General features: G+C 44.3%; 1 protein-coding gene across 2 annotated transcripts in view; it reads left to right on the top strand.

The window, feature by feature from the left end:
• Nucleotides 1–27,252, top strand: part of CDH18 (cadherin 18) — a 2,476,497-nt gene that overhangs the window by 1,973,102 nt on the left and 476,143 nt on the right. For both annotated transcript variants that reach the window (XM_069219481.1, XM_069219482.1), the window contains exon 10: nucleotides 20,601–20,737. In XM_069219481.1, the coding sequence (XP_069075582.1) occupies nucleotides 20,601–20,737 (137 nt within the window). The remainder of the gene's footprint in view (nucleotides 1–20,600; nucleotides 20,738–27,252) is intronic.

Raw genomic sequence — 27,252 nt, 5'->3', positions numbered from 1 at the left:
CCCTGCACCAACTCCTGAAAGAAGCGACCAGCTGACCACTGCCCAGTGGCCAAAAAGGAGTTTGCGCCAGGTGCATTCTGGGAGTTGAAGTCCGCACCCCCAAGGACCATCACAGAACTTCTGGACCCTTGGGGTGAGCTGTGGACCCCAAAAGAACCTTGAAAGAACATCTGGGTGAAGCCCCAGAAGTTTGGAAAAGATTGGAGAATTTTTGAAAAAAAGCTCCATAAAGTGACCGACCCGACGCAGAAATTCTAGCCGGCTTGCCTCAACCGCGACCCGGCCTGACTTCGTGGTTCGTCCCGGTAAAGAAAAACATCCAAAAAAGAGACTAAGTCCGAACGTAAAAAGTTGACCGGGACCTCCCAGCCATCGTATCCGAGAAGGGCTCCATGGACGTCGGATCAAGATCCAGGTTTACCCGGGTCGAACTATTTTCATCTCGAAAAAACGACTAAGACCGAAGGTAAAAGTCTCCACCGAGGAAACCCACATCGCGTATCCGGACAAGGGCTCCAGGAGGTCGGATTCAACTGGCAGGTTCGTCCCGGTGAAGAAAAACTTCAAAATAAAGACTAAGTCAGAAGGTAACTTTTTAACCGAGGCCTCCAGCGACCTGTAGCCGAGCAGGGCTCCATCGTGGTCGGCCTGAAAGTTTGACTTTGCCCCGGTCGAGGTGCAACCAGATGACCCGATTAGCGCTTTTTGTTTCTAAGCGCTAGAAAAGTAATAATTCTTTAAAAAATCATATCTCCGGTTCCCCTGAACCGATTTTAATCGTTTTTGTGTCATTTTAAAGATAAAAATATGAACTATTTTTATAAATTGGTTTTGGATTTTTAAACTGTTTCCTGTGTTTTATTTAATTACTGTTTTGTGATATTTGAATGCTTTACACTTTGTCTCCTAAGTTAAGCCTTGACGCTCGATGCTAAGCTACCAAGGGTAGAGCTGGGATTAATTTACTGAGACCTAACTGTACTTTTGTGGAGGTTTGTGGCTTGTTGCTAGGTGTAGGTACCTACCTGCCCTATCAATAACCCATTTTCCAACAGAAGTACACAAGGGGGATGGTTTTAAGGAAAGTTAAAGGGGAGTTGGGGAGCTGTAGGCTATTATAATCACCCACCCACAAAAGAATCAGAAACACTCAAAAACTCTAATTCAAAAGTTACCGCAGCCCTAGAGCTGGCAAAACAAATATACTTCAGCTCGTCTTTGTATTAAGGCAAGCATCAGACATGGCCTCTCATAGGTACTGCAATACACCCCATAAAAATAATGGTAGCAAGGACTTAAAATAATACATTGCAGGAAATAATGTTAAAGAAATAAATAGCATTGTTTCAGTTTCTAATTCATATATACGTGTATGGGTATGTATGTTCATGCATGTGTGTGTATCTATGTGTATGTATATACATTTGCATATCTTCACTGCAAATCGGCTCTTGTCGTCTGCTCAAAGCTCTTTGAGAGGAGGCCAGGCCAAAATGCATCCGTGTTTGGGCACCATAAACAAACTACATTGTTTCACAAACAACAGAGTATATATATATATATATATATATATGTAGAGAGAGAGAGAGAGCAAGAGAAATTCACTTAAAGGAAACCAGCGTTGACAGGGACGTTATAGTTAGATTCTGAATTTACTCGGTCCCCCTCAAGCAAAAAAGAGCCCCAGGGGGGTGGTGGTCCCCAGGGCTGCAGGGGTTCAAAACAGAACCCCTTTCATTTTTTACAGTCAGGGGCTGCAGGGGGTCCGAAACAGATCCTCCTTCTATTTTTGCCAGTTTGACCCAGGGAGATGGTGGTTCACAGGGCTGTGGGGGGCTGCACGGCCCTCTGCACACAATCTAATAAATTACCTCACATTCATTTTAAGTAATGCCCCGAGGAGGTGGCCAGTCCACTGGGCTGCAAGGGGGCCAGGTGGCCCCCCACTTCAATAAGTATCGCGGTAGCCCTCACTTCTTTTTTTTTTTTTGCCAGAACTGCAGATGTGCTGTGAATCTCAGCAAAAATTTAAAAAATGCTTTTTTACTCTGGCGTGGGGGATGCTGTGGAACCCCATCACCAGAGCTAAGGAGTCAGGGTGTCTATACCCTGGCCCCTTTTCCTTTTTTCACATTTTGTCTGAGACTTGACTCAAGCTGAGTCCCAAGATGGCTAACAACACTTCCTGGTTTGAAGTGTTGGCAGCCAGTCAGATCTCGGAAGGGGTCACAAAAAATCTGGATTTTCTTCAATTTCTCAAAAACTAGTCAACGGATTTACACCAAATAACAAAAAGATCACTTTCTAAACTAAGAGCTACTTTTCTGCCAAATTAGGAGTAATTCTGTCCAGTGGTTCTCTCTCCACGTTGGTGGCAACTCACATCTGTACGGGGATGGAAGAGGCTTCACTCAAAATGTTATCTCCTCAGGCGTTCTTGTATACAGAACACAGAAGGCCAACTCACATGTGTTAAAGTGCTCCAAATTTAATTATGACAACAGCTGCCTCCCGAAGTGTTTTGTTCACACTTTCAGTTTCTCGCAGATCAACTTGACCTGTGAGAATGGGGAAGTCCCCAAAAAGCATGTCCTTTTTAGAAACACTTTGGTTGTGTTCTGTGTTAAGCCTTTGGATTTAGTTAAGTATTAGGTTTGATATTTTTCCCCTACCTGTTACTACTTTACTAACGTTTCTATACTTTTCTTCAAAAAATTACTTAAAATATTTTTTTAAAACACAAATACAATAAAAATTCTAAACTACACTGCGCAACACTATATTTATATTTTACAAATTTAGAGTACCATAGTATATTTTCTATTCTTTACATATTTAAATCCAAACAAAAATGACTATGGAGTACAGTGGAATTATATACAAATTACTACTCTGCTTACAATTAAAAAAAAAAATGCTCAGTTCCCTAAACAGTTGTTGCAATATATAGAAAATTATAAATATATTTCTTTAATAAAGTAGTATTAGGTAGGGATGAACAGTAAAATCTACTACTTAGCTTTATCTAAGACACTAACCCAAGAGGCAGCGAAAAGTAGTGAGACACAGAATGCAGCCAATCTGTGCCAAAAAACGGTATGGCTGCCTTTTACCTTTGGTAAACACACCCATTAGCAAATCACATTATGCCCACCAATTCACTTGCTAAGTGGTATACCCGAGCTTACTGCTTGCAGCACAAGTAAGGACCTGATTTAGAGTTTGGCAAATGGGTTACTCTGTCACAAACGTGACGGATATCCCATCTTCTCTACACCACTGCATTCCACACTATTACACTCTATGTCACTCTACTTGATGTCACTCCAGGATACGCTACTCCACTCAATGCTAATCCACTGTATACCATTCCACTCTACTTCACTCACTCTATGCCACTCCATTCTTTGACAGTTTAGTCTGTGCTTCTCCACTGTACTCTACTCTAATGTATGCCACTCCACTGTATGCCACTTCTGTGTACAACTGTACACTTTTTTGCTATTCCACTGTACACCTCTCCACTATACACCACTCCACTGAAAGGCAATACACTATACACTATTAAACTGTACAAAACTCCATTCTATGCTGCTCCAATCTGCTCCACTCTATTCTATGCCACAACACTCTATGCTGCTACACTTTATTCCACTGTATGACATTCTACTCTTTGCCACTCCGTTGTACACTATCCATTGTATGCCACTGCACCTTACATCGTTACACTGTATTCCACTAAACACAATGTTATTCCATGCTACACCACTCCACTGTAATCCGTTCCACTGTACACTACTCCATTCTACTCCATTCCACTGTGTGCCACACCAATGAAGACTCCACTCTGCGCCACTCTACAGTATGCTATTGCACTATCTGCCTCTTCAGTCTACCCTGCTCCACTCCACAACACTCAGTTCTTTACTATTTCACTCTACAACTCTCCACTCTATGCCATTTCACTCTGTTACTCCACTCTATGCCACTCCATCCTTCATTATTCCACTCTACGCCACTATACGCCACACCACTCCATTCCATTCCACTCTGGCCTACTCCAGTGTATGCTATCCACTGTACACCACAACACTGTATGCCAATACACTCTACAGTATTCAATTGTATGCCACTCCACTCGACCTCACTCCACTTTATGCCAGTCAGCTCTACATGCCCCCACTTTAAGCTATTCTGCTGTATGCTGATCCACTGTATGACTCTCCAGTCTACAAATACTCCAGTGTACGCCACTCCACTCTGCACAATTTCACTGTATACAACTCGACTGTCCAGCACTCCACTCTGCTATTCCACTCCATACCACTCAACTCTATGCCACTCCCCTGTACACCACTCTACTATATGCTATTCCTTGGTATGCCACTCCATGTATGCCAGACGACTCTATGCCACTTTACTCTTCCCCACTCCACTCTACAACACTCCATCTATGCCACTCCACTCTATACTAGTCCACAATATGTAACTCCACTCTCGCTACTCCACTCTAAGCTACTCCACTCAATACCACTCCACTGTACACAACTCCACTGTAAGCCACTCAACTATACACTATTCCACACTATGCCACTACACGCTACGCCACTTCATTGTATGTTTTTCCACGTTATGCCACTTTACTCTACGCCACTCCACTTTATGCCACTCCACTATACCTCAGTCCACTGTGTGCCATTCCACTCCATGCCACTGCACTCCATGCTATTACACTCTACCACTCTCCACTCTATGCTACTCCACTCTACAATATTACACTCCAGCACAATTCACTCTGTGCCAATCCACTCTTCGCCACTCCACTATACACTATTCTACTGTATGCCATTCCACTCTACACCGCTGTACTCTACAACATCCCACTGTGCGCTCTTCCACTCTGCACTACTCCTCTGAATGTCACTCCACTTTACCCCATTCCATTCTACGACTCTTCTGTATGCCATATTTCACTATACATAACTACACCCCACGCAACTCAACTCTTCACTGTTCAACTCTATTCCACTCCACTCTACCCCACTCCAGTGTACGCTACTCTACAGTATGCTACTCCTCTGAATGCTACTCCAATGTACCCATTCCACTCTATGCCACTCCACTGTATGCCACTGGAATCTTCACCATTCCACTGTATGTTATTCCATGCTACACCACTCTACTGTATGCTACTTCAGTGTATGCTACTCTACTGCACACTATTGCACTGTATGCCACTCCCCCAAATGTGACTCTCATGTATGTTACTCCACTGTATGCTATTACAGTGTACACTACTCCACTGTACCCCACTCCACTCTATGCCACTACACTATATGCCACTGCACTCTACATTACTCTTCTGTGTGCCACTTTAGTTTGTGCTATTCCACTGCATACCGCTCCACTCTACGTTACTCTATGTCACTACACTCTACAGTTTACTGTACGTATTCCACTGTATGCCTCTCCAATCTACACCACTGCAGTCAACACTGCTTCACTGCACGCCACTCCACTCTATGACACTGTACTCTATGCTATTCCACCACTGTAAGTAACTCCTCTCTGCCCCACTGCACTCTATGCTATTCTATGCTATCCCACTCTATGGCGCTTCACTATATGCCACTCCACTGTATGCCACTCTGGTGCACGCTATTCTGCTTTATGCTACTCCATTCTACACCACTCCACTCCACCCAACTACACTCCAAGCCACTCCACTATGCTCCAACAACACTGGACTCCACTCAACAACAGTCTACTCCCCTACATTGTACCACACTATACTCCACTGTGTAGCACTACACTGTACATAAATTCACTCCTGTGAATACCAGTGTACATCACTTCACTTTACTCTATGTCACTTTACAACACTGTACTCCGCTATGCACAATTCCCTCTACTCTACTCCACTCTAGTTAATATACTGTATTCTATGAGATACTGCTTCAGTGTACTCTGCTACTCCACCCTATGTCGCTCCACTCTACGCTACTCTGTACCACTCAACTGTATGACAGTCTATCACACTTCACTCTACCCTACTGTACCACTCTCTATGCTTCTCTATCGTACAACACTTTAGTCCACTCTGTGACACTATACTCTACTTCAATCTATAACACTTTCCAACACTCTACAACACACTACTCAACTCCGCTGTCACACACCACTAAACTGTACAGCAATTTACTCGACTATACACTACACCATTCCACTGTACTCAACTCAATATCACTGTGCTGTAGAAGAAGCTACTCTATGCTACACCACTCAACTCGACTTCACTCAACTCAATGCAAGCCACTTTATCTTCCTCCAAGGCACTGTACAACACTTCACTCTACACCTTCACACTGTACTACAATCTACTGCTCTCTGTGCAGCTCCACCCTACAAGACTCTACTGCACTGTGTGCCACTAGAAAACACTGTACTCCACTTTATGCCTTTCTCGTACACTGTGCAACCCTCTACTACACTTTATGCCCCAACACCCCAGTGTACACCACACCACTCCCCAACAATACTTTCCAACAGTTCTCTGTAATGTACTCTACATGATGCCTCTCCAACTTATGACACTTTAATCAAGTGTACTCAAGTTCTCAGGTATGACACGTTTACTCTACAGCACAATCTATGACAGTATACTGTTATGACTGTCTCCTCCACCTCACTGTACCACACTCCACTTAATTGCACTCCACTCGGTGACAGTAAACACTACAATCTGGATTTTTTTTTTATTAAACAACACTATCTTCCCCTCCAGTAAACTCCACGTACAACATACCACTGTACTATATTTCAACTTACTACAATGTATGCTACACCACCCCACTACACACCACTCCACTCTTCCCAGTCACACTGTGCCCCCACTCCACTCTGCAACACTCTACAAACTCCGTTTTATACTATACTACTGTACGCCACCCTACTGTACCATACTCTAGTCTATTACACTCTACTTCATGACAATACAATCTAAGACAGTATACTGTATGATAATCTCCTCTAATCCACTGTACTACACTCTACTTAATTACACTCCACTCACTGATAGTAAACTCTACGATTTGGAACACATTTTTTTTAAAAGAAATTGAAATTGAATGAAAAAAACAAAGGTTAAACCGTTGTTATAGTTTAAAAAAAGTTTTGTTATTCTTTCCATACAAACCAAACTTAAAGTACACAATTATTACAAAATCTAAAGTTATAGTTAGACCTTAATTATATAAATTACGCATCACTTTAAATTAATACAGCTTTATTTATTGTTAAACTACAAACTAAAATTGAACTACCCAAAAACTGAAAATTGAAAAGTTCCACTTACACTTTTTATGATATACTAAGCACCTTCAAATTAATATATTTCACAAACCTCCATACACAATGTATTCAACTCATTAGTCATACTATATTAACTATAACCCATGCTTTCCTCATCCACTGCTTATCCCTTTTTATATTGTGGCACTTGTGCCATTTAAAATAATAGTATTTACAATAATTGTTGTGACTTTGCTAATCATATCATTTGTGAGACTACACTACATTGTAGAGTGGCGAGTCATATTTAGTGTACTCTGGCTACTGAAATAAATATATGAATACAGTCTACAAGTTCTAACAGTTTGAAGGTGTTGACCAGATTATAAATTAGAGGTGTAAGTAGAAGTTTTAAATTTTTAAATTTTGTATAGTTTAATTTTTTGTTTGTAGTTAAAAAATAAATAAAGTTGTTTTCATTTAAAGGTGCATAAAGTTTTCCTAAGTATAACTACGGTTTAAACCATATGTGTGTGTATCTGTATTTGTGTATGTGTGTGTGTATGTGTGCGTGTGTGTATATATATATATGTGTGTGTGTGTGTGTGTGTGTGTGTGTATATATATATATATATATATATATATATATATATACATACATGTTGTTTAACCCCTTCGCTGCCAGGCCTTTTCCCCCTCAGGTGCCAGGCCTTTTTTTGCTATATGTGGCAGTTTGCGCTTAGGCCCTCATAACTTTTTGTCCACAAAAATTTGCGTCCTTTTTTTCCAACATCCTAGGGATTCTAGAGGTACCCTATGTTTGTGGGTTCCCCTGGAGGAGACCAAGAAATTAGCCAAAATAGAGCAATTGTTTTTTTTAATGGGAAAAAAGGGCTGCAGGAGAAGGATTGTGGTTTTTTTCCCTGTAAATGGCATCAACAAAGGGTTTGCAGTACTATAATCACCATCTTCCCAGCTTTCAGGAACAAAACAGAAACAGAAAAACACATTTTTCAACACAATTTTGGCATTTCACTGGGACATACCCTATTTTTACTATTTTTTGTGCTTTTAGCCTCTTTCCAGTTAGTGACAGAAATGGGTGTGAAACCAATGATGGATCCGGGAAAGCTAAACATTTCTGAAAAGTATATACAATTCTGAATTCAGAAAGGGATCATTTGATTAAGTCCTACACGGTTTTCCTTCTGAACATTACAGTTAAAAGGAAAAAAAAAAAATTGAGGTGAAAAAAACAGCCATGTCTCTCCACATTTTACTCTGTAACTTATTCCTATGATGTCAGATTTTTTAAAGCAATAGACCGTTATGTCTGGTTGACTCTTCTGGTTGTGGGTTAATTGAGGGCTTGTGGGTTCATGAGGAACCCTAGGTACCCAGAGCCAAAAAATTAGCTGCACCTTGCAATGGGTTTTCATTCTATACGGGGTATACAGCAATTCATTTGCTGAAATATAAAGAGTGAAAATAGATATCAAGGAAACCTTTCTTTTTATTTCCAAAATGGGCACAAGATAAGGTGTTCAGAAGCAGTGGTTATTTGCACATCTCTGAATTCTGGGGTCCCCATACTAGCATGTGAATTACAGTGCATTTTGTCAAATAGATGTATTTTTTACACACTATTTACATTTGGAAGGCAAAAATGTAGAGAAAGAAAAGGGGAAATAACACTTGTTCTTCTATTATGTGCTCCCCCAAGTCTCCCGATACAAATGGCACCTCACTTGCACGGGTAGGCTTAATGCCCGCAACAGGAAACACAACATGGACACATCACATTTTTATATTGAAATCTGGCGTGTTTTTGCAAAGTGCCTATCTGTGGATTTTGGCCTCTAGCTCAGTCAGCACCTAAGGGAACCTTACAAACCAGTGAATTTTTAAAAACTAGACACCTAGTGGAATCCAAGATGGGGTGACTTGTGGGGCTCTCACCAGGTTGTGTTACCCACAATCCTTTGCAAACCTCAAAATTTGGGCCCCAAAAACTTTTTTTTCCTCACATTTCGGTGACAGAAAGTTCTGGAATCTGAGAGGAGCCACCAATTTCCATCCACCCAGTGTTTCCCCAAGTCTCCTGATAAAAATGTTACCTCACTTGTGGGCTCTCACCAGGTTCTGTTATCCAGAATCCTTTGCAAATCTCGAAATTTGGCCACGAAAAAACACTTTTTCCTCTCATTTCGGTGATAGAAAGTTCTGGAATCTGAGAGGAGTCACAAACGTACTTCCACCCAGCGTTCCACCAAGTCTCTCTATTAAAAAGGTACCTCACTTGTGTGGGTAGGCTTAGTGCCCACAAAAGGAAATGCCCCAAAACACAACGTGGACCCATCACATTTTCCAAAGAAAATAGAGCTGTTTTTTGCAAAGTGCCTAGCTGTGGATTTTGGCCTGTAGCTCAGCCGGTACCTAGGGAAACCTACCAAACCGGTGCATTTTTAAAACCTAGATACCTAGGGGAATCCAGGATGGGGTGACATGTGGGGCTCTCACCATGTTCTGTTACCCAGAATCCTTTGCAAACCTCAACAATTGGCCAAAAAACACTTTTCCTCACATTTCAGTGACAGAAAGTTCTGGAATCTAAGAGGAGCCACAAATTTCCTTCTACCCAGTGTTCCCCAAATTCTCCTGATAAAAAGGTAACTCACTTGTGTTGGTAGGCCTATTGTCCACAAAACATGCCCCAAAACACTATGTAGACACATAAAAATTATCAAATACAAAACTACCTGTTTTTGCGGGGGCACCTGCATTTTTGTTCCTGGGCTCAGCAGCCATATAGGGAGACGTACCAAACCCAAACATTTCTGAAAACTAGACACCTGAAGGAGTCCACAGAGGTGTGACTTGTGTGGATCCCCCAGTGTTTTCTTACCCAGAAACCTTAGCAAACCTCAAATTGAGCTAAAAAATCTAATTTTTACCACATTTCTGTGTGGGATTACTGCACCGGGACAAATTTCCTACCACCCAACGTTCCTCTCAGTTACCCGGTAAAAATGATACCTGTGTAGGTGGACCAAGTGCCTGTGACAGGGAATAGCTAAAAACATTGAAACAAAGCGGATCCAAAAGGGCAATTTGAAAAACAAATACATTTTAGTTTGACAAGTGGGGCAGAATTTGTATCAGTATAGCTGAGACAATGCTGGGTGGTAGGAATTTTATGCATTCCTGCAGATTCTGGAAGGTTCATGACAAACATTTGGGAAAAATGTGTAATTTCAAGGAAAGTTGGAGGTTTTCAGGGCATTGTGGGTAAGAAAATGGTGCGGGTGCATGTGAAGCTTACCACACTGGACTCACCCAGATGTTTAGGTTTCAGATGTGTCTAGGTCTTGTGGATTTTTCTACATGGCAGCGTCGCAAAGTCCAAAAAGCGCAGCCCTCAACATTCCAAGTGGGACGATTTTGAGTTAGCCAAGTTCTCATGACCGAAATGTAAAACCAAAACACAAAATAATCAAATGTCCTCTTGCTTACTGTGGGATAAGATGTTTTAGTGTGTGGGGGGAGATCTGAAAGAATGTTACCCCCTCAGTTGGGATGTGGGCATAACACTGCTAATATTGGTTGGTAGCCACCACCCCACTATTTTTATTTTTATTCCCTGGCATCTATTAGGTTTCTTGCCCCCCCGGGGAGTGAATCGGGTGTAATTGTCCCATCTGCCCACCGATAGACAGACCAACTTTGGCCCAATTTATTCGGAGTAAGGGTATGGCCATTCCCCCACCCTCTTTTTTTTTTTTTTTAATCTTCCCTTGTCTCTGGTGGGTTTTCCGCCCCCCTTGAGGGAAGATGGGCCACCCAAAAATAGGCTGATCTGCCCCCAAGAGGGGCAGATATTGCAAACAGTAATGTGCCCCCAAACAAAAGACACATATACAAACACACCAATCCCCGGTGCCTGAATGGTTTCTGCCCCCCCTGGGGGCAGATCGGCCTAATAGAAATAGGGCGATCAGCCACCGGGGGGGAGAAATGGTCTAAAATAAATGTGTCCCCCCAAGGGAGCGACCCTTGCCTAAGGGGTTGCTCCCCTTGCGTGAAATTGGCACACAAAAATCCATGGTGCCTAGTGGTTTCTGCCTACCTTGGGGACAGATCAGCCTGCCCCCCCATGGGGGGCAGAAATGGCTTAAAATAAATGTGTCCCCCCCCAGGGGAGCGACCCTTGCAGAAGGGTTCGCTCCCCTTGCGTGAAATTTGCGCAAAAAAAGTCTGTGGTGTCTGGTGGTTTCTTTCCCTCTTGGGGGTAGATTGGCATAAGAAAAATGGAGTGATCTGCCACCAAGGGGGTTAGAAATGGCCTAAAATAAATTGCCTCCCTATGGACCGACCCTTGCCTAAGTGGTCGCTGCCCTCTGTAAAAAAAAAAAAATGGTGCCTAGTAGCTTCTGCCACCCCTTGGGGCAGAAAAGGCCTTATAAATAATTGCCCCCCACTGGGAGCGACCCTTGCGCAAGGGGTCACTCCCCTTCATTGTTTATGTAAAAAACTAAATATATTCCTGGTGTCTAGTGGCTTCTGCCCCCCGGGGAGACAGATCAGCCTAATAAAAATAGGCCAATCTACCCCAAGGGAGGGCAGAAATGGCCTAATAAATAATTGCCCCCCAGGGGAGCGACCCTTGCTCAAGAGGTCGCTCCCCTTCATTGTTTACATATATTTTTTTTAATCCCTGGCGTCTAGTGGCTTTTGCCCTCCCTAGGGGCAGATTAGCCTAATGAAAATAAGCCGATCTGCCCAGGGGGCAGAAATGGCTTAATTAAAAATGCACTATACTACCCCACATCTGGTTCTGGAAAGCTCTTCCCTCCCCATGTCAAGGCTTCAAGAAGTCTGTGGTGACAAACAACTAGTGTCAGGTTTGTTTGTGTGTGCTGTAGGTAAAGCCCTTTGAAATGCAAGTGGGGCTGGGTACAGCTCCACCCCAACTATCCTGGCAGGATGGTCCATCCTGTCTACACCTAATCCCCTTTCTATCCTTGTCTGAAATGAATCCATAAACCCTAACAGCAGAGTCATTCATAATCATATGACCCAGGACTCAGGAAGAAGGCAAAAACGGTCAGGGCAAGAAAATGGCAACTTTCTAAAAGGACAATTTTCGGGATTGTGACTTAAAATCCAACTTCACCATTAAAAAGGACTTTAAATTATAATTTATTAGAGTGTAAACAAAATATCTCCACCTGCTTTCAATCAAAAGTTATCACTTATTAAATGTAGTTAATTGTAACTAGCAGGACAGATAAAACTTGAACACCCATGTCCTCCTTTTTAAATACAGTGCTTCCTACCCTGTGTACCTTTAGAGCCTACCTTAGGAGTGACATAAGTATTTAAAAAGGAAGGTTCAGCCCTAGTACAAGGTTTATTTTTCCAGACCCAAATGGCAGTGTGAAACTGCACTGCATGCTACAGTGGCAGGCTTGAGGCATGTTTCAAAAAGGCTTTTTTAGTAGGAGGCACAATGAGTGCTGCAGGCCTTCAAGTGGCATTTAATTTACAGGCCCGTGGAACATGAAGCACAATTTACTAGGGGCTTACAAGTAAATGAAAGGTACCGATCAGGTAAGTGTCAATTGTATCATGCTTTAGTAAGAGAACAACTTACCACTGGTTACCAGGAAACAAGTGAACAGAGACGAATAAGCACGATTTAGTGATTGCACTAAATACCTGTAAGGTGAACTCTCACATTGTGAAAGCCCTATTTGCCTGGAACGCCAAAAATCTTTGCAGTGTAACTCATTGTTTCATGCTATCATTGTTGGTAACTTGCATTGACCTGGTAAAGAAACCTAAGCGCTTTCTTTATACTGTAGCTGGAAATGCAGAATATTTATTAAAATCCACCAATGACACACAAAGGGACAGATGTAGTAAGGCTTTGCCCAGGTGCAGTGTCTCAAAAGTGACACTAACATATTTTGCACTGGAAAGTAAATCAAAGTAGTGTTTTTCCTTACTTGATGTCAAGGAGGTGTCCTCTGTGTGATATATGGGCACTCCTATATAAACACTGATGGTTTTTTATGCAAAGCTGTATCTGCTAAAAAAGAAGACAGGTAACTCCTCCTTGTCAAATCCACTAAGGGGTTTTCCACCAGACCTAGCACACTCACTCCCCCATGCCCAAATGTCATGTGGGAGCTGTGTCTTCCTGTCCTCTGCTCTTGGAGCCAGCTGTCAAAATCTGTGCCACGGTGAATGAGATAAGGAGTCGGCTACATCTTTGTTCAACCCTGGCACATACCTCGCTCTGAAAACAATGTTCAACTGTAAGCATTTCAACATAAACTGTTGCAAAATGTGCAGCACCCTAAGGTTGCACGCCTTTTGCCTGTTGACCAAGTCCACCACAGTCATGTTGTCCATATTAAACAGCACCGTTCTGGTGGCCTTCTCCCCACCCCATGCCACCAGTGCCACCACCATGGTGAAGATTTAAAAAAAGGTGATGCTTCGTCCATGCCTCAGTCAATGCTCAGGCCATGTTTCTGTACCCATCTCCAATCCCAGAACAGGATAAAACCATGCGTCCCAGCTGCACCTCGAAAGATTTGTTCCTGCCAAATTGTAATGTCATCCAAAAACAACATGGACACACTATTGATATCCTCCATAATGTCTTCCAAATGCATACATCCACTCGAATTGCCAACCAAATCTGCACCCTGTGATGGGGCAAACTTGCTCTGGTCATAGTCATGCCCAGCCTATGGTAAAATGACCTAACACCTCTCACCACTCTATATGCAAAGTTCAAGAAATATAGCAGCTTCAGTATCTTCCTAAGCTTCAAACTTCACACATTAATCACTTCATCCAAAAACTGCTGTATCTCATGGGATTTGCCAGGCTAAAATCTCACCACCCATTCCTGTGTATACAGATAATTGCACAGAAAAGTCAAAACCATACTCGGTCCTTTGGTCTTTTCTGGCACCAAAGGGACACCAACTTCACTTGAGAATTCCTTAGACTACCTCAAAGTTCTCAAACACTCTTCTGAATTCTCCCTGCCAACAAACACGAAATTGTCCAAGTAATGAGACAACTCTTTGTGACCACACCTCTTTGAAAAAAAACTGCAAGAATGTATTAAACGCCACAAAGGGTGCACAGGATATCGCACCCCATCAAACTGCATACCGAACAGGGGGAAAACTCTTGAAGAATAGGCAGGAGCCAAAAAAGCAGATTTGAGGTCACATTTAGACAATCCTACTTCACACCCACTCTGCTGCACATACGCACTGTGTCATCCACAGAAGCATACACCACCCTTGTGTCCTCACCAGCAATAAAATCATTCCCAGACACCCCCCACCTACCCTTCAGGCCAGGACAAGTGTTGTATCCCCCTAAACTCCCCTCCGCTTTCTTGGGAACCACCCCCAGGGGTGATACAATCAAATCTGCCATGGGCCAGTCATAGAAGGGGACTACTATCCTCCCCTCCATAACCTCTTTCTTCAGTTTAGCTGCCACCAAGTACGGCAACACTTGTGCAGATTGTAAATTATCTACATCCCCATGGTCCTTGGTATCCAAAATAAAACCCTCTGTGAAACCCCATTCTCGTCTCAAAGCAGGCTTCCTGTCTGGGTATGACTGCACTCATGGGGTCACTTTCTCCACCTTCATTGGCATAGGAGCCCTTGTAGCCAGTTGGGGCCTGATGTCCCCGCCCTCTTGGCATTCACCATTGCTCTGTAGGGGTGGCCAAGTGAAACATTTTTTGTAAGGATACCTCGCCCAACACATAGAGCACTCATTCTTGAACTTACAAAGCTGTTTCAAGCAGAAAACTTTATTAAAGTTCCAGCATGCCCCCACATTAAATCCTGTACTTTTTTTATCTACCCCACACTTTGTTAAGCGGACGGTGCTGAAAAGACCAGTAAGTAAAAGGCAGTCTGCTTGTTGTGTGTGTAGTTGAGCTGAAGACAACCACTTCAACCACAGTTCTGAGTCCACATCACCCCATGGATTCTCTGGATTTATGCTGACTCGGGCCCTAAACTCCTCATCATAACTGACCCACCATATCCCACAAAATGCATCTATGCTTTTCAGATAATATCCATGTATTTAAAGAGTGCTAATGCCCTCTTCAAATGCTTCTCACAGTAGATGCTAGTGTATTTTAGGAAAGTGGACATCATGTCTTTCAATTGATGGGCACCCTGGCCTGTTGGGCCAGCTCCCAGTTCCTATTCCACCTCTTTGAATCCCTCTTTGACCTGAATACCCCTATGTAACAGCTTGATGTCGAGATGGGGCCACTCACCTGAAAAGCAGAATGTCTGCAGGGGCGATGGTATGCCCCTGACCTCCCGAAACACCTCTTGGCACTTCCTGGTGTGCACAGAAATGCCGGCAGTTGGCCCAAAAGGAAAGGGGGAGAGGAAGAGAAAGAGACAAAACACTGCCACGTCTTGCCGGTCCAGACAGGCACCCTGTATCTTCAGGTGGGGCAGGTTGTTGTTGCGAGAGTGATAGTAGAGTTAGTGCACTCAACTTCTTTGAAACTGAATCTCTCTTTCTGAAATGGGCACAGGAGTGGTAGAAGAACACCGGGATGCTCCAGCACTTTTCTTGGATAATAATAACTGTTTGCACAATTACTAACTCTGCATTACCAAAAACCCAAACTGAATACCATAAAAAAAGTACTGCGACACTAAGGCTGGCTTCACAGAGATTCACTGTTGCACACCACAATTAGAACTGTGGTTGCACTTATCATGCACAAGAAAGACAAACAAGGGCATAATTTATATCACATAAAATTTTCCTGCATGTGTAGGGTTAAACTAAAAGGAACAAAAAACAATCCAAGAAATACAAATGTACACTCTGCGTTCAAACAGTTAGGGAGGCACAGTTTGGTTTGGTTTCACTCTGTGTGTGAAAAACCCTTCAAAAGCAAATTGCTCAAACCTGAAACACAGGCATGAATGACACAATTTAAATTCAAGAGTTATGCTATTAGAGAAGGAAAAGTCATGTAACTGCTCTGTTAAAATTGCACAGTCACTTTCTGTAGTACTTGAGCTCAAGCAGATTTCCTGCACAACATTTAGGCAAGTAACTACAGTAATAATGTAGAACTTTCAGAAATGCATTTGTCTCTTCAAGATAAGCACTCTGCCAAAATACGAGGTCTGAAATACACCAGCTGTTCTAGGAAAGCGCGCTGCTCAAAGAACAAACTCCCAGGAGAATACTAGTCACTTAGCTGCAGTCTTTTCCGATGTGCTGGAGGAATGCCTGGTGTCAGCTGATACAGGAATGAAGAAAATAATTTTGAGAAGAAAGAAAGCAGTTGAGATGAGTCACCACGCCCAATTAGAAGCACATGTCTACACCTGCTGCTCACATTAGTAAACAAACATTGGTAAAACAAGCATTGATAAAACCAATTGTAGAACACAGCACATTATGTTTACTTAGAAACATGAAGGTTTAACCAAGAACAGAGATATGATTTAACCCTAATCCCTGGGGATGCTGACAGATAATGCAGGAGGCACTTTGGGGATTCCTGACACTTGAATACATCAACTCATTTTTTGTCTTATCATATATGGGACCCCCCGAAGGCATCACCAAACCCATGTATGGACACTTTTTCTAGTGCTGTGCCTGATCCCTGCTCTCTTCTCCTCCTTGTCAGAGGCAGCGGTGATCTCACCTGCCCCTGTATCTCCCTTTTCGCTAGCCTTCCCTTGCTCTCGAGTCAAGAGTCTCTTTGACCGTGTCACCGTCATCTTGTCCCCCGCAGAGTGGATCACCCTGTCTTCCACACACACCAATTTCCAACTTTTTGTCAGCTGCCACATCCCCTTTTTCTAAGATCGACAACCATTCTTTTGTACCTGTACGCAATCTGCCAGAATTACCCATCTTCTTGCAGTGTCCCTCACCAAGACCTGGCTGTTTTCCTCTGGTGCCTCTTCTGTCCTCACGTAACTTCTGCAAAATACCGAGAGCTCCCTCTGCGGCCATGATACCCACACTGGCCAGCTTCTCCTGTTGATAGTTTTCTACTCCCACATCATCATCTCTCACCTCACCTTCCTCCGATTCATCACTGGCCTCATCATAGTCAAGCACCAACTCATCCACCCCATCCATCTCCTACTTGTTCATCCCTGTTCGCACACTCATACAACCCCCAGGCAAAGGTATCTCCTGGACATGCCTACTGTACTGTGGTGCATGTTCTAATTGTGACCGGGCCCATGAAATACACGGAGGGCTGCTGTTGACCCTCCCACCCCTTGAGCCCAATATCCCAGGGCCACAGTGTGCCCCATTGGTATAGCCAACCTTCTGTCAATCTCTCCCATTGGCATTGTCATCCTTCTCCCCTCCAGGCTGTGCCAACCTGCAAGCGCTCCTTCATCCTTGGCCTCTTGAGCTATCTCAGCTCTCACTTTTCCTACATTGCCATCACCCACATATGGCACCCAGAACCACTGCCCCTTGTCTGCCCTGGCATCCCCAGGCCCTGTATCTCCACCCGCCTCCCCGTTGTGTATACTCCTGACTCTCTTGTCAAGGTGGCCCTGTTCTAGAGTCGTCTTAGTCTCTCTGCCCAACCACTCCCATCTCTCCTCAGTGTCACCTTTAAAGCTTCCTCTGTTTGCGGATCTTAGCTCCAAGATTCACACCTTGCCACTGTGAAGGCTGACGCTGCCTCAAATTCACTGGCCCGTGAGATTCCCATGCACCAGGTCCTTCAGGGACTACATGTCCCCTTCTGCCACTCCCTTCCCATACTTGAGATCCTCCCACTTCCCCTTTTTTCTAGTCCCCTGACTGCCTGTCATCCCTGGCTCCTCACAATGATACCCTTCAAGGCCCCCAGAGCTTCCACGGCAATCGCCACCCTGTGGCCCCTCCTCTGTGTGACACGCAGCTGACTCATGTGCTTCAGTGCCGGACGCTTCTGCTACTTGCATTCCAGGCCCCACTCCCCCTGCTGCATTCCAGGGGCCTCATTGCACCCCGCCCTGACTCCGCCTTATGCCCAGCCACCGTTGGCAAGCTATTTATCATCCATGAGGCCTTTATATTAACCACCGCTGGAGACGTGACTGCTTTCGCCACTGCTCTGCTTCCCTCACCTTGCAATCCTTCCCTAGGCAGTGAGCAGGCAGCGACTGCTGCCGCAACTCCACAGGATGCCACACGTTCAGGGTGCACCATTCACACCCAGGCCTGAGGAGGTCATCCCTCCCTGCTACATAGAAGGTGTGAAGGGCCTCTCACACTGCATCACTCTCCTACATCCCTCAAGAAAACTTCCCTTACGTCAACAAACGTTTCCGACCCAGCCAAGGTGAAGGAATCGTTGAGAGGCTAGCTCTTCACCTCCCTTACCTTAAATAATTTCACTAACGCTCACCCCCTCCTTTATCCCTGACCTATCCCCTGTCCCGGCCTGCTCCATCTCACAAAGGGCCATATTTATACTTTTTGACGCACAACTGCCCCAACGCAGTTGTGCGTCAAAAACTTTTAACGCCGGCTAACGACATTCCAAAGCGCCATGCGGGCGTCTTATTTATGGAATGACGTTAGCCGGCGCAGCTGACTGGTGTGCGTCAAAAAAAATGACCCACACCAGGCAGCGCCGGCGTAGGGGAAAATGGAGCTTGGGCGTCAAAAAATGGGGCAAGTCAGGTCTGAGGCAAAATATTGGCCTCAACCCGATTTGCACCATTTTTTTTTACTCCCAACCCCCATTGAAATGACTCCTGTCTTAGCACAGACAGGAGTCATGCCCCCCTTGCCCAATGGCCATGCCCAGGGGACTTATGTCCCCTGGGCTTGGTCATTGGGCATAGTGGCATGTAGGGGGGCACAAATCAGGCCCCCCTATGCCACAAAAAAATAAAAATACAAATACTTACCTGAACTTACCTTAAGTTCCCTGGGATGGGTCCCTCCATCCTTGGGCGTCCTCCTTGGGTGGGCAAGGGTGGCAGGGGGTGTCCCTGGGGGCATGGGAGGGCACCTCTGGGCTCCTTCCGAGCCCACAGGTCCCTTAACGCCTGCCCTGACCAGGCGTTAAAAAATGACGTAAAAGCGGCTGGACGTCATTTTTTTTGACCCGCCCACTCCCGTGCGTCATTTTTGCACTGGAGTTTAAATAAGGCGCACATGCCTTGGAGTCATTTTTTAGACGGGAACGCCTACCTTGCAAATCATTAACACAAGGTAGGTGTCCACGCTAAAAAATTACGCAAACTCCAAGATCTTTGGCGCTAGACGGGTCTAACGCCAAAGTATAAATATGGAGTTAGCTTAGCGTCGGATTTGCGTAAAAAAAAACGACGCAATTCCGGCGCAAACAGAGTATAAATATGCCCCAAAGTATCCAAGGAGGAGACTGGCTTTACCTTTTGCCCCCTTTACCAACCCCGGTCCCCTACATTCTCATGAAAGCGTCTATTTAATTGCTTTTCAGTTCCCAGAATAGGTACAGATTAGTTAGACGACAATTGTAACTGGCCAGCTTGAACTCCACAAGTGCTCAATCTGTGCTTCTTGCAAGGTGCAGGCGATTAATACCTGCAGACTGCTTGTGAAAACATTCCGGGCACTCTGTTTTATTTCCTTGTAGAATCTCAAGAGGGTAGCGTAGAGCCGACTCTCGCCCCTCCCACTTTATCCCCTGTTTATAGCTCCCTGATTGCGAACAATCGGCGACACAGGGCTTTTGAGCAAAGCTGATTAGTTCCAGTGTTGGCCACCGGGCTCTGTGACCAATCCAAGCCTCCCTACACTGTGCGAAGACATTCAAGGCTTTTGTAGCTTAAGCATTTTACAGGGAAGATTACTCCACATCCTAGTAAAGGGAATTTGCCACAGCCTATTGACTTACGTGTAATTAACAAAGTATAACGTTTTTCAATCACTTTGGCCGTTTTATGCCCATCTCATGCATGTTTAAATAGGCCTAATGCATTCAGTAGGCGGTATAAACGTAGCAGCGCGCCATGCAGCCAGACTTTTTTTTAGGCCAGAAATATATTCTTAAAGATGGAAATCATGTGTAACGGATAATCACTTTAGCTTACTGTGTTTCAGAGGTGTTATATAACAGGGAAACCAGACGCCATGTGCTACATTGTTAGTGTCTTGAATACTAAGGTCTGGACTCATCTGTGCAGAAATGCATTTTCTGGTAGAAGCACACAGAAATCCTGTAGATTCATACAATTTTAATCTTTATCTCCTTCCACAAATAGATATTTTGTTGACCGCAGTGCAGACGGGGATGAGTATTTCAGCATTGACGCCACCACCGGAGCCATTAGGACGGAGAAGGTTCTGGACAGAGAGGAAACGCCGTGGTACAACATCACAGTGGCAGCCGCGGAGACAGGTGAATATGCTGCGAGAATGCTGCTATGATGGACTGAAAATTACCTCATAGGCCTTGCAGGCGCACCTAATAGCTGCGTTTAACGACGTTTGCTTCTCTGCCATACTGAATGTCCACAGTTAGACCTTTCAAGTCTAGATTCATTAAAGTGGACCGGAAAGGAGTTGTCTGGAAATATGAAAGTGATGCGGGGGGTGGGGTGCATAACTGGGCAGCAGCTTACCCGATGCTGTTTAGGAAGTTGGAGACCCTCTGTGAGGTATTCAAAATGTTTAGATATTGCCGTTTTCATCCTCGCATCACAGAAGAGAACTGCCGGTGTAATGGCAAATAAATTGAAAATAAGGGAGTGCTTAACAACTTGGGCCCACTTATCGCCAGGGGTGGTAAGCTATATATAAATACAATTTTCAGTGCATCACAACACACGTGTGCAGCTCATCGCCACCTATGTCTAATAAAAAAAAATATCCAGTGTCAAGGCAATAGCAGTGGGTGAAATCAAACCATGTCTTCACTACAATGGTCTTTGATTATGAGTGCTTCAGTATTTGTGTGGTGTTTATTGCATCTAATAAATAACGATAAACCAGGGATAGTTATTTGTATGATGCAAATATTATACAAACTAACATACAGATACAGCGTTTTCTGCACAAAAACCTGCATGTTCCAGCATTATCCAACCACTTTTCACCTGGTTGGTCCTGCCTGATATTTTCAGGGGAAAGATCCATGTATTGTATTATAACGACAAAACTAATAATTCAGATTGCATCCTGTGCAAACAGGAGTCTGCAAGGGTGTCTGAATTTCCAGAGGTTCTTTTAATTGAGGCTTGAGTACAGGACCTTTGAATGTCTTGTATATTTGCTTGCCTCCAGGCTCCGCTTTTCAGGTTCCAGGTTGTTTTGGATGGCATTTTACCAATCCAAATTTGTATTTAGTGCTTAGTTTGTAAACAACATAAGTGCCAGAGCTCTCATCAGGAGGCCACAGTAGCTTGCACAACCCATTGTCCCTGCCAGTGCTACCAATGACAGTGCCAACACAACTACTAACCATCACACTCCGACAAGTGTGACGATTCAGATTGTTCCAGGTGCTCAAAGTTACAAAAATGGCTTGGTCTGCAGTTATTAGTAATTTTTAATTTATATTGAATGAATAAGCAACTATTTTTTTGTTCATCTCGAAAGCATTCAAACAGTGCCACCATTTGGCCAATGTCATAAGTCCCGATGTTGACAACTAAGTGCTGGTTCTGACCAAAGGAACCCACCGGCTCAAATTCAGCACTGGCTATATTACGATGCCTGGAAGGGTAAAAGGCTTTTTTCATTTTTCAGCTTGGGGTGGATGGCACTCCCTAATCCTGTGCTTAAAGACTTTGCTGTAAAAATGTCAAAAGGCTTTGTCACTTTTTAGCTTGGCATGGATGGTGCTGTTCTAACCTCATGCTTAAAAATCTTCCAGGTAAACAGACATTTGTTGTTCAGAGAAAAAAATGTAAGATTCTTAGGCCCAGATTAAAGAGGGCCTAGCATCATCTAATGACACATTAGGGTCATTTATTTATGCTAATGTGGCATTGGATAGCCAAAAACGCTGCACCATATTTACAAAGTGGTGCAATGCTTGTATTGCGCCACTTTGTAATCCCTTGCTACACATTATGCCTGCGCCAGGCATAATGTATGCAAGGGGAGCATTCCCCCTTTGGGGGGAGGGGGCAAAAAAATGGCACAATCAAATCTAACAGTTTCTTTGCATAATTCTTATCAGTATTTTTAACGCCTGCTCAGAGCAGGTGTTAAAAGGCGGCTCCCATTGTTTTCATTGGGCTTCTGGGTGCTTTTCACGATTAGCGTCAACATTTTTTATGCTAATCCTTCAAAGCTCCGAACTAGCGTCAAAACTTATGACACTAGTTCCCTAACTACCGCCATGGTGCACTATATCTCAAATACGGCACATACATGGTGGCATTAGGAAGGCACTAAGGGACGCAAGAAAAGTGGCGTTGTACTAGGTGCAGCACCACTTTTCATAACTCTGCCTTAGTTTTGCAGGTCACAAAAGAAAAAATAAGGTATTTCTGCATTGTCCCCCATTCTTTTTTGGGAGGTAAAATCACACTGGCCATATACCAGACACTTTGATGTTTGTGCTTGATGTCTGTATTGATTTTTAGTTGGGGAATATTGGCTGGCATTTTAATTAATCTCAAGATAAAGATGAGCAGGCGCAGCCCATCCTTTAGGGAGGAGGGGCCACCCCCCCTCACCTTTTGGCCCTCATGAAGAGTGTCTGTCAGGCTGAACAAAGGTCAGCCTGACAGACACTATTCATTTTCAGCTCAGACAGCCAGGAGTGAGAAATGCGCAATTTGCGCAGACTCCTGGCTGCCTGAGCTGAACTTTGTTGGGCTGAGGAGGTCACAGCTCCTATGGGCGTGACCTCCTCAGCTCAGCAAAGGTGCCTCGAGGCCCTCCCCTGGGTGACGAGGAAAGCATCACCCATTGACTTCAACCTGGGCGCTTCAGGTTTAGGCCCTGAAGCGCCCAGGGCAAGTGTCAATCAGTGACACTTCGTCACAGAGTGGGGTGGGGTCAGCAGTCTCACTGACCCCATCCCACTCTGTGACAAGGCTGGGACTGCTGCCTCCCCTCGGTGGCTGACCTAAGGTCAGCCAATGAGGGAAGGCAGCAGTCCCAACACTCATGGGACCTCAAGGCTGAAGGTAAGTGTGTGTGTGATGTTTTAAAATGAATGTTTGGTGCATGTGTGCATGTCTGAATGTTATGAGTGTTAATGGATGTGAGTGCGTGCATGTGTGAAAGAATGAGTGTGTGTGTGATGTTTTAAAATGAATGTTTGGTGCGTGCGTGCATGTTTAAATGTTATGAGTGTTGTTAATGGATGTGCATGTGTGCGTGTGTGAAAGGATGAGTGTGTGTGAACTTTTAAAATTAATGTTTGGTGCATGCGTGCATGTTTGAATGTTATGAGTGTTGTTAATGGATGTGCTTGCGTGTCTATGTGTGAAAGAATGAGTGTGTGTGTATGTGTGGGTGTGTGTGTGTTTCCCGCCCACCCCCTCCCTCCTAAAGCTGCTGGCCACCACTGAAGATGAGGCAGAACATTTTGCAACTTTTCTAAGTGATAGACTGTCAGATAGAAGGAAAATTAACAGTATTGAAGGCAAGAGTTTTCTGCCTACCCCTGTTTGAATGCAGCACACATAGAAAGAGAAAAGAATAGGGAGAAGAAAATAAATTTCTTCCTGTTGTGTCATTCTTATGGCACCCCTGAGGTGGCGTAGGAATATGACGCATTCCCAGACTTGTAAATCCTTGGGTTCACTCCAAGCAACACTCATGAAACGCATCTGCGTGAAAGGGGTCCATCTTAACAAGGCCATGAAAAGCCATGCAAGGTGGCTTTGCATTGCATTGTAAATATGGGCTGGCACACTGCACATCCATAGTGTAAAAACAAATTATGCTCCGGTGGCGCAGGGTGCCTCGTAAATGAGGCCCTTAGTCCCTGATTTAAGAAAAGTGGTGCTGCACCCAGTGCAGTGCCACTTTTCTTGTGCTCCTTAGTGCCCCCCTAATTCCACCATGTGTATGCCGTATCTAAGATGCAGCACACCATAGCCGTAGTTAAGGGAACAAGTGTCAAAATTTTTGACGCTATTTCAGAGCTTTGCAGGATTAGCGTAAAAAATGCTGGTGCTAATCCTGCAAAGTCCATTTGAGGCCCATTATACCTAATGGTGTGGCTTCTTTTAACGCCTGCTCTGAGCTGGCAGACTTTCTGAATGGGGAGCCAGTGTAGTTTTTGGTGGTTTAGGTGTGATGAGCATTTGACTAAAAAGGTCAGATTACCCTGGCAGTAGTGTTTTACATGGTTTGCAGCCTATGTAGCAGGTGTGTCGAGATGCTGTAGTAGAGAGTGTTGCTGTAGTTCAGTCTGCTTGTGATTGACGGCCTGGGTGTCTGTCTTTCTGGTATCAGGAGGGAGCCATTTGATTTATTTTCTGAGCAAGTGAAGTGTTAGAAATGGGGTCTTTGGTTGGCAGTCAGGTTACTCCCTGTCCAAGCAAGGACCCTCACTCTAGTCAGGGTAGGTCACACACAATCCAAATTATCCTGTGCCCCCCCTCTGGTAGCTTGGCACTGAGCAGTCAGCTTAACTTAGAAGGCAATGTGTAAAGTATTTGTGCAATAAATCATGCAATAACACAGTATAGCACCACAAAAATACACCACACAGTGTTTAGTAAAATATGTAATATTTATCTGATAAGATGCAGGTCAAAACGATTAAAATGTAATAAGTAAATGTTGAGATCTCAATGTAAAAGTGATATAAAGTATCTTTTAAAAGTAATGAATGTCTCTTTCAAGCACAAAGTACATGGTTCGCATGCAAAATCTCCGCAAAGAACCGCAGAGGTGGAGATGCGTGGAAACAAAGGGGTATGCGTCGATTTCTCAGGCCGCACACAGTGATGTGTTGTTTAGTTTTCATGCAGGGACGGCTGTGCGTCGATTTCCGGCACTTGGTCGTGGATCCTCTTCAGGTTGCAGGGTTTTCGGATGCCCGGGGGACAATGCGTGGATTTCCTGCACTAGCAGGAGAAAGTCACAGGAGCTGTATCGATTTGGTGGGTGTTGCGTCGAAATTCCTACCACACAGCAGGCGTTGCATCGATTCCTCTCAGGTAGACAGGCTCCATTTTTCCAGCTGGGCTGTGCGTCGATCCAGTGGGCCATGCGTCAAATCTCTGGTCGAAACGCTGGTGCTGCATCGATCTTCTCAATGCAAAGTCAGGCTGCGTCATTCCGGTTCGGCGTGCATTGAATTTTTCAAAGCAGTGCAGCCTGTGCATCATTTCTGACAGGCTGTGCATTGAAATTCGCCGCACAAGGAGTCCTTCTTGTAGAGATGAAGTCTTTTTGGTGCTGAGACTTCAGGGAACAGGAGGCAAGCTCTATCTAAGCCCTTGGAGAGCACTTCTTCACCACAGCCTGAGAGCTGCCAGGCAGCATTGCAACAGCAAGGCAGTAGTCCTTCACAGAAAGCAGACAGGTGAGTCCATTGGGCAGCCAGGCAGTTCTTCTTGGCAGGATGTAGGTTCTAATTTCAGGTTTCTTCTACAGGAAGTGTCTGAGTTGGTAAGGGCAGATGCCCGTTTAAATACCGAAATGTGCCTTTGAAGTGGGGGAGATATAGAAGTGCACAAGGCCCCCTTTCAGTTCAATCCTGTCTGCCAGGGTCCCAGTAGAGGATGTGGCACTCACTTGTGTGAGGGCAGGCTACTGTCTTTTGACATGCAAGTGTCAGGCCCTCCACCCTCCCAGCCCAGGAAGACCCATTCAAAATGCATATGAATGCAAGTGAGGCTGAGTATCCTCTGTTTGGGGTGTGTCTGAGTGAATGCACAAGGGAGCTGTCAACTAAACCCAGCCAAACAGAGATTGTAAGGCACAGAAGGATTTAGGTACAGAGAAATGCTCACTTTCTAAAAGTGGCATGTCTTAAATAGTAATATTAAATCCAACTTCACCAGTCAGCAGGATTTTGTATCACCATTCTGGCCATACTAAATATGACCTTCCTACTCCTTTCAGATCAGCAGCTACCACTCAAACAAGATATAAGGGTGCCCCAATGTTAGCCTATGAAAAGAGAAGGCATCACAGCAGTGTAAAAATTAATTTAGGAGTTTTACACTACCAGGACATGAAACTACATAGGTACATGTCCTGCATTGTGACTACACAACACCCTGCCCTACGGGTTATCTACGGCATACCTTAGGGGTGACTTATATGTAGAAAAGGGGAGTTTTAGGCTTGACAAGTACTTTTAAATGCCAAGTCGAATTGTCAGTGAAACTGCACACACAGGCCTTGCAATGGCAGGCCTGAGACAAGGCTAAGGAGCTACTTAAGTGGGTGGCACAACCAGTGCTGCAGACCCACTAGTAGCATTTAATCTACAGGCTCTGGGCACAAATAGTGCACACTACTAGGGACGCATAAGTAAATTAAATAGTCCAATTGGGTATGATCCAATGTTACCATGTTTAAAGGGAGAGAGTCTTAAAACCAGCAAAAACAGCATCTCAAAAGTGGAGGTAGGCAGTCAAAAAGTTAGGAGTGACCACCCTAAGGCTGTCAGGTCTAACAGGAAGTATATGAAAGCAGGCGGAGGTGACTGTGTTGATTTGATGTCCAGGTTTCTGGCATGATAGGGCAGAGTGGGACCTTGTTCTGTGGGTCACCAAGTGGACTCCCATGGTTAGTTATTGTTGCCAAATAGCAGCACTTCAATCTTGTCAGCACTGAGTTTGAGGTAGTTGTCTCTCATCCAGTTGGGTAGATTGGCTATGTACATTTGAAATTACTTTTGGTGGTGTCTTCTGAGAGGTATAGGATGAGTTGGGTGTCATATGGGTAAGAGCCGATGTTAAGTCTGTGGGTCCGAATTATGCTTGCGAG

The sequence above is a fragment of the Pleurodeles waltl genome, chromosome 2_2, assembly GCF_031143425.1.
Source record: "Pleurodeles waltl isolate 20211129_DDA chromosome 2_2, aPleWal1.hap1.20221129, whole genome shotgun sequence".
Taxonomy (NCBI): domain Eukaryota; kingdom Metazoa; phylum Chordata; class Amphibia; order Caudata; family Salamandridae; genus Pleurodeles; species Pleurodeles waltl.
The sequence above is the reverse complement of the archived record's forward strand: the minus strand, read 5'-3'. Positions and strand labels throughout refer to the sequence as shown.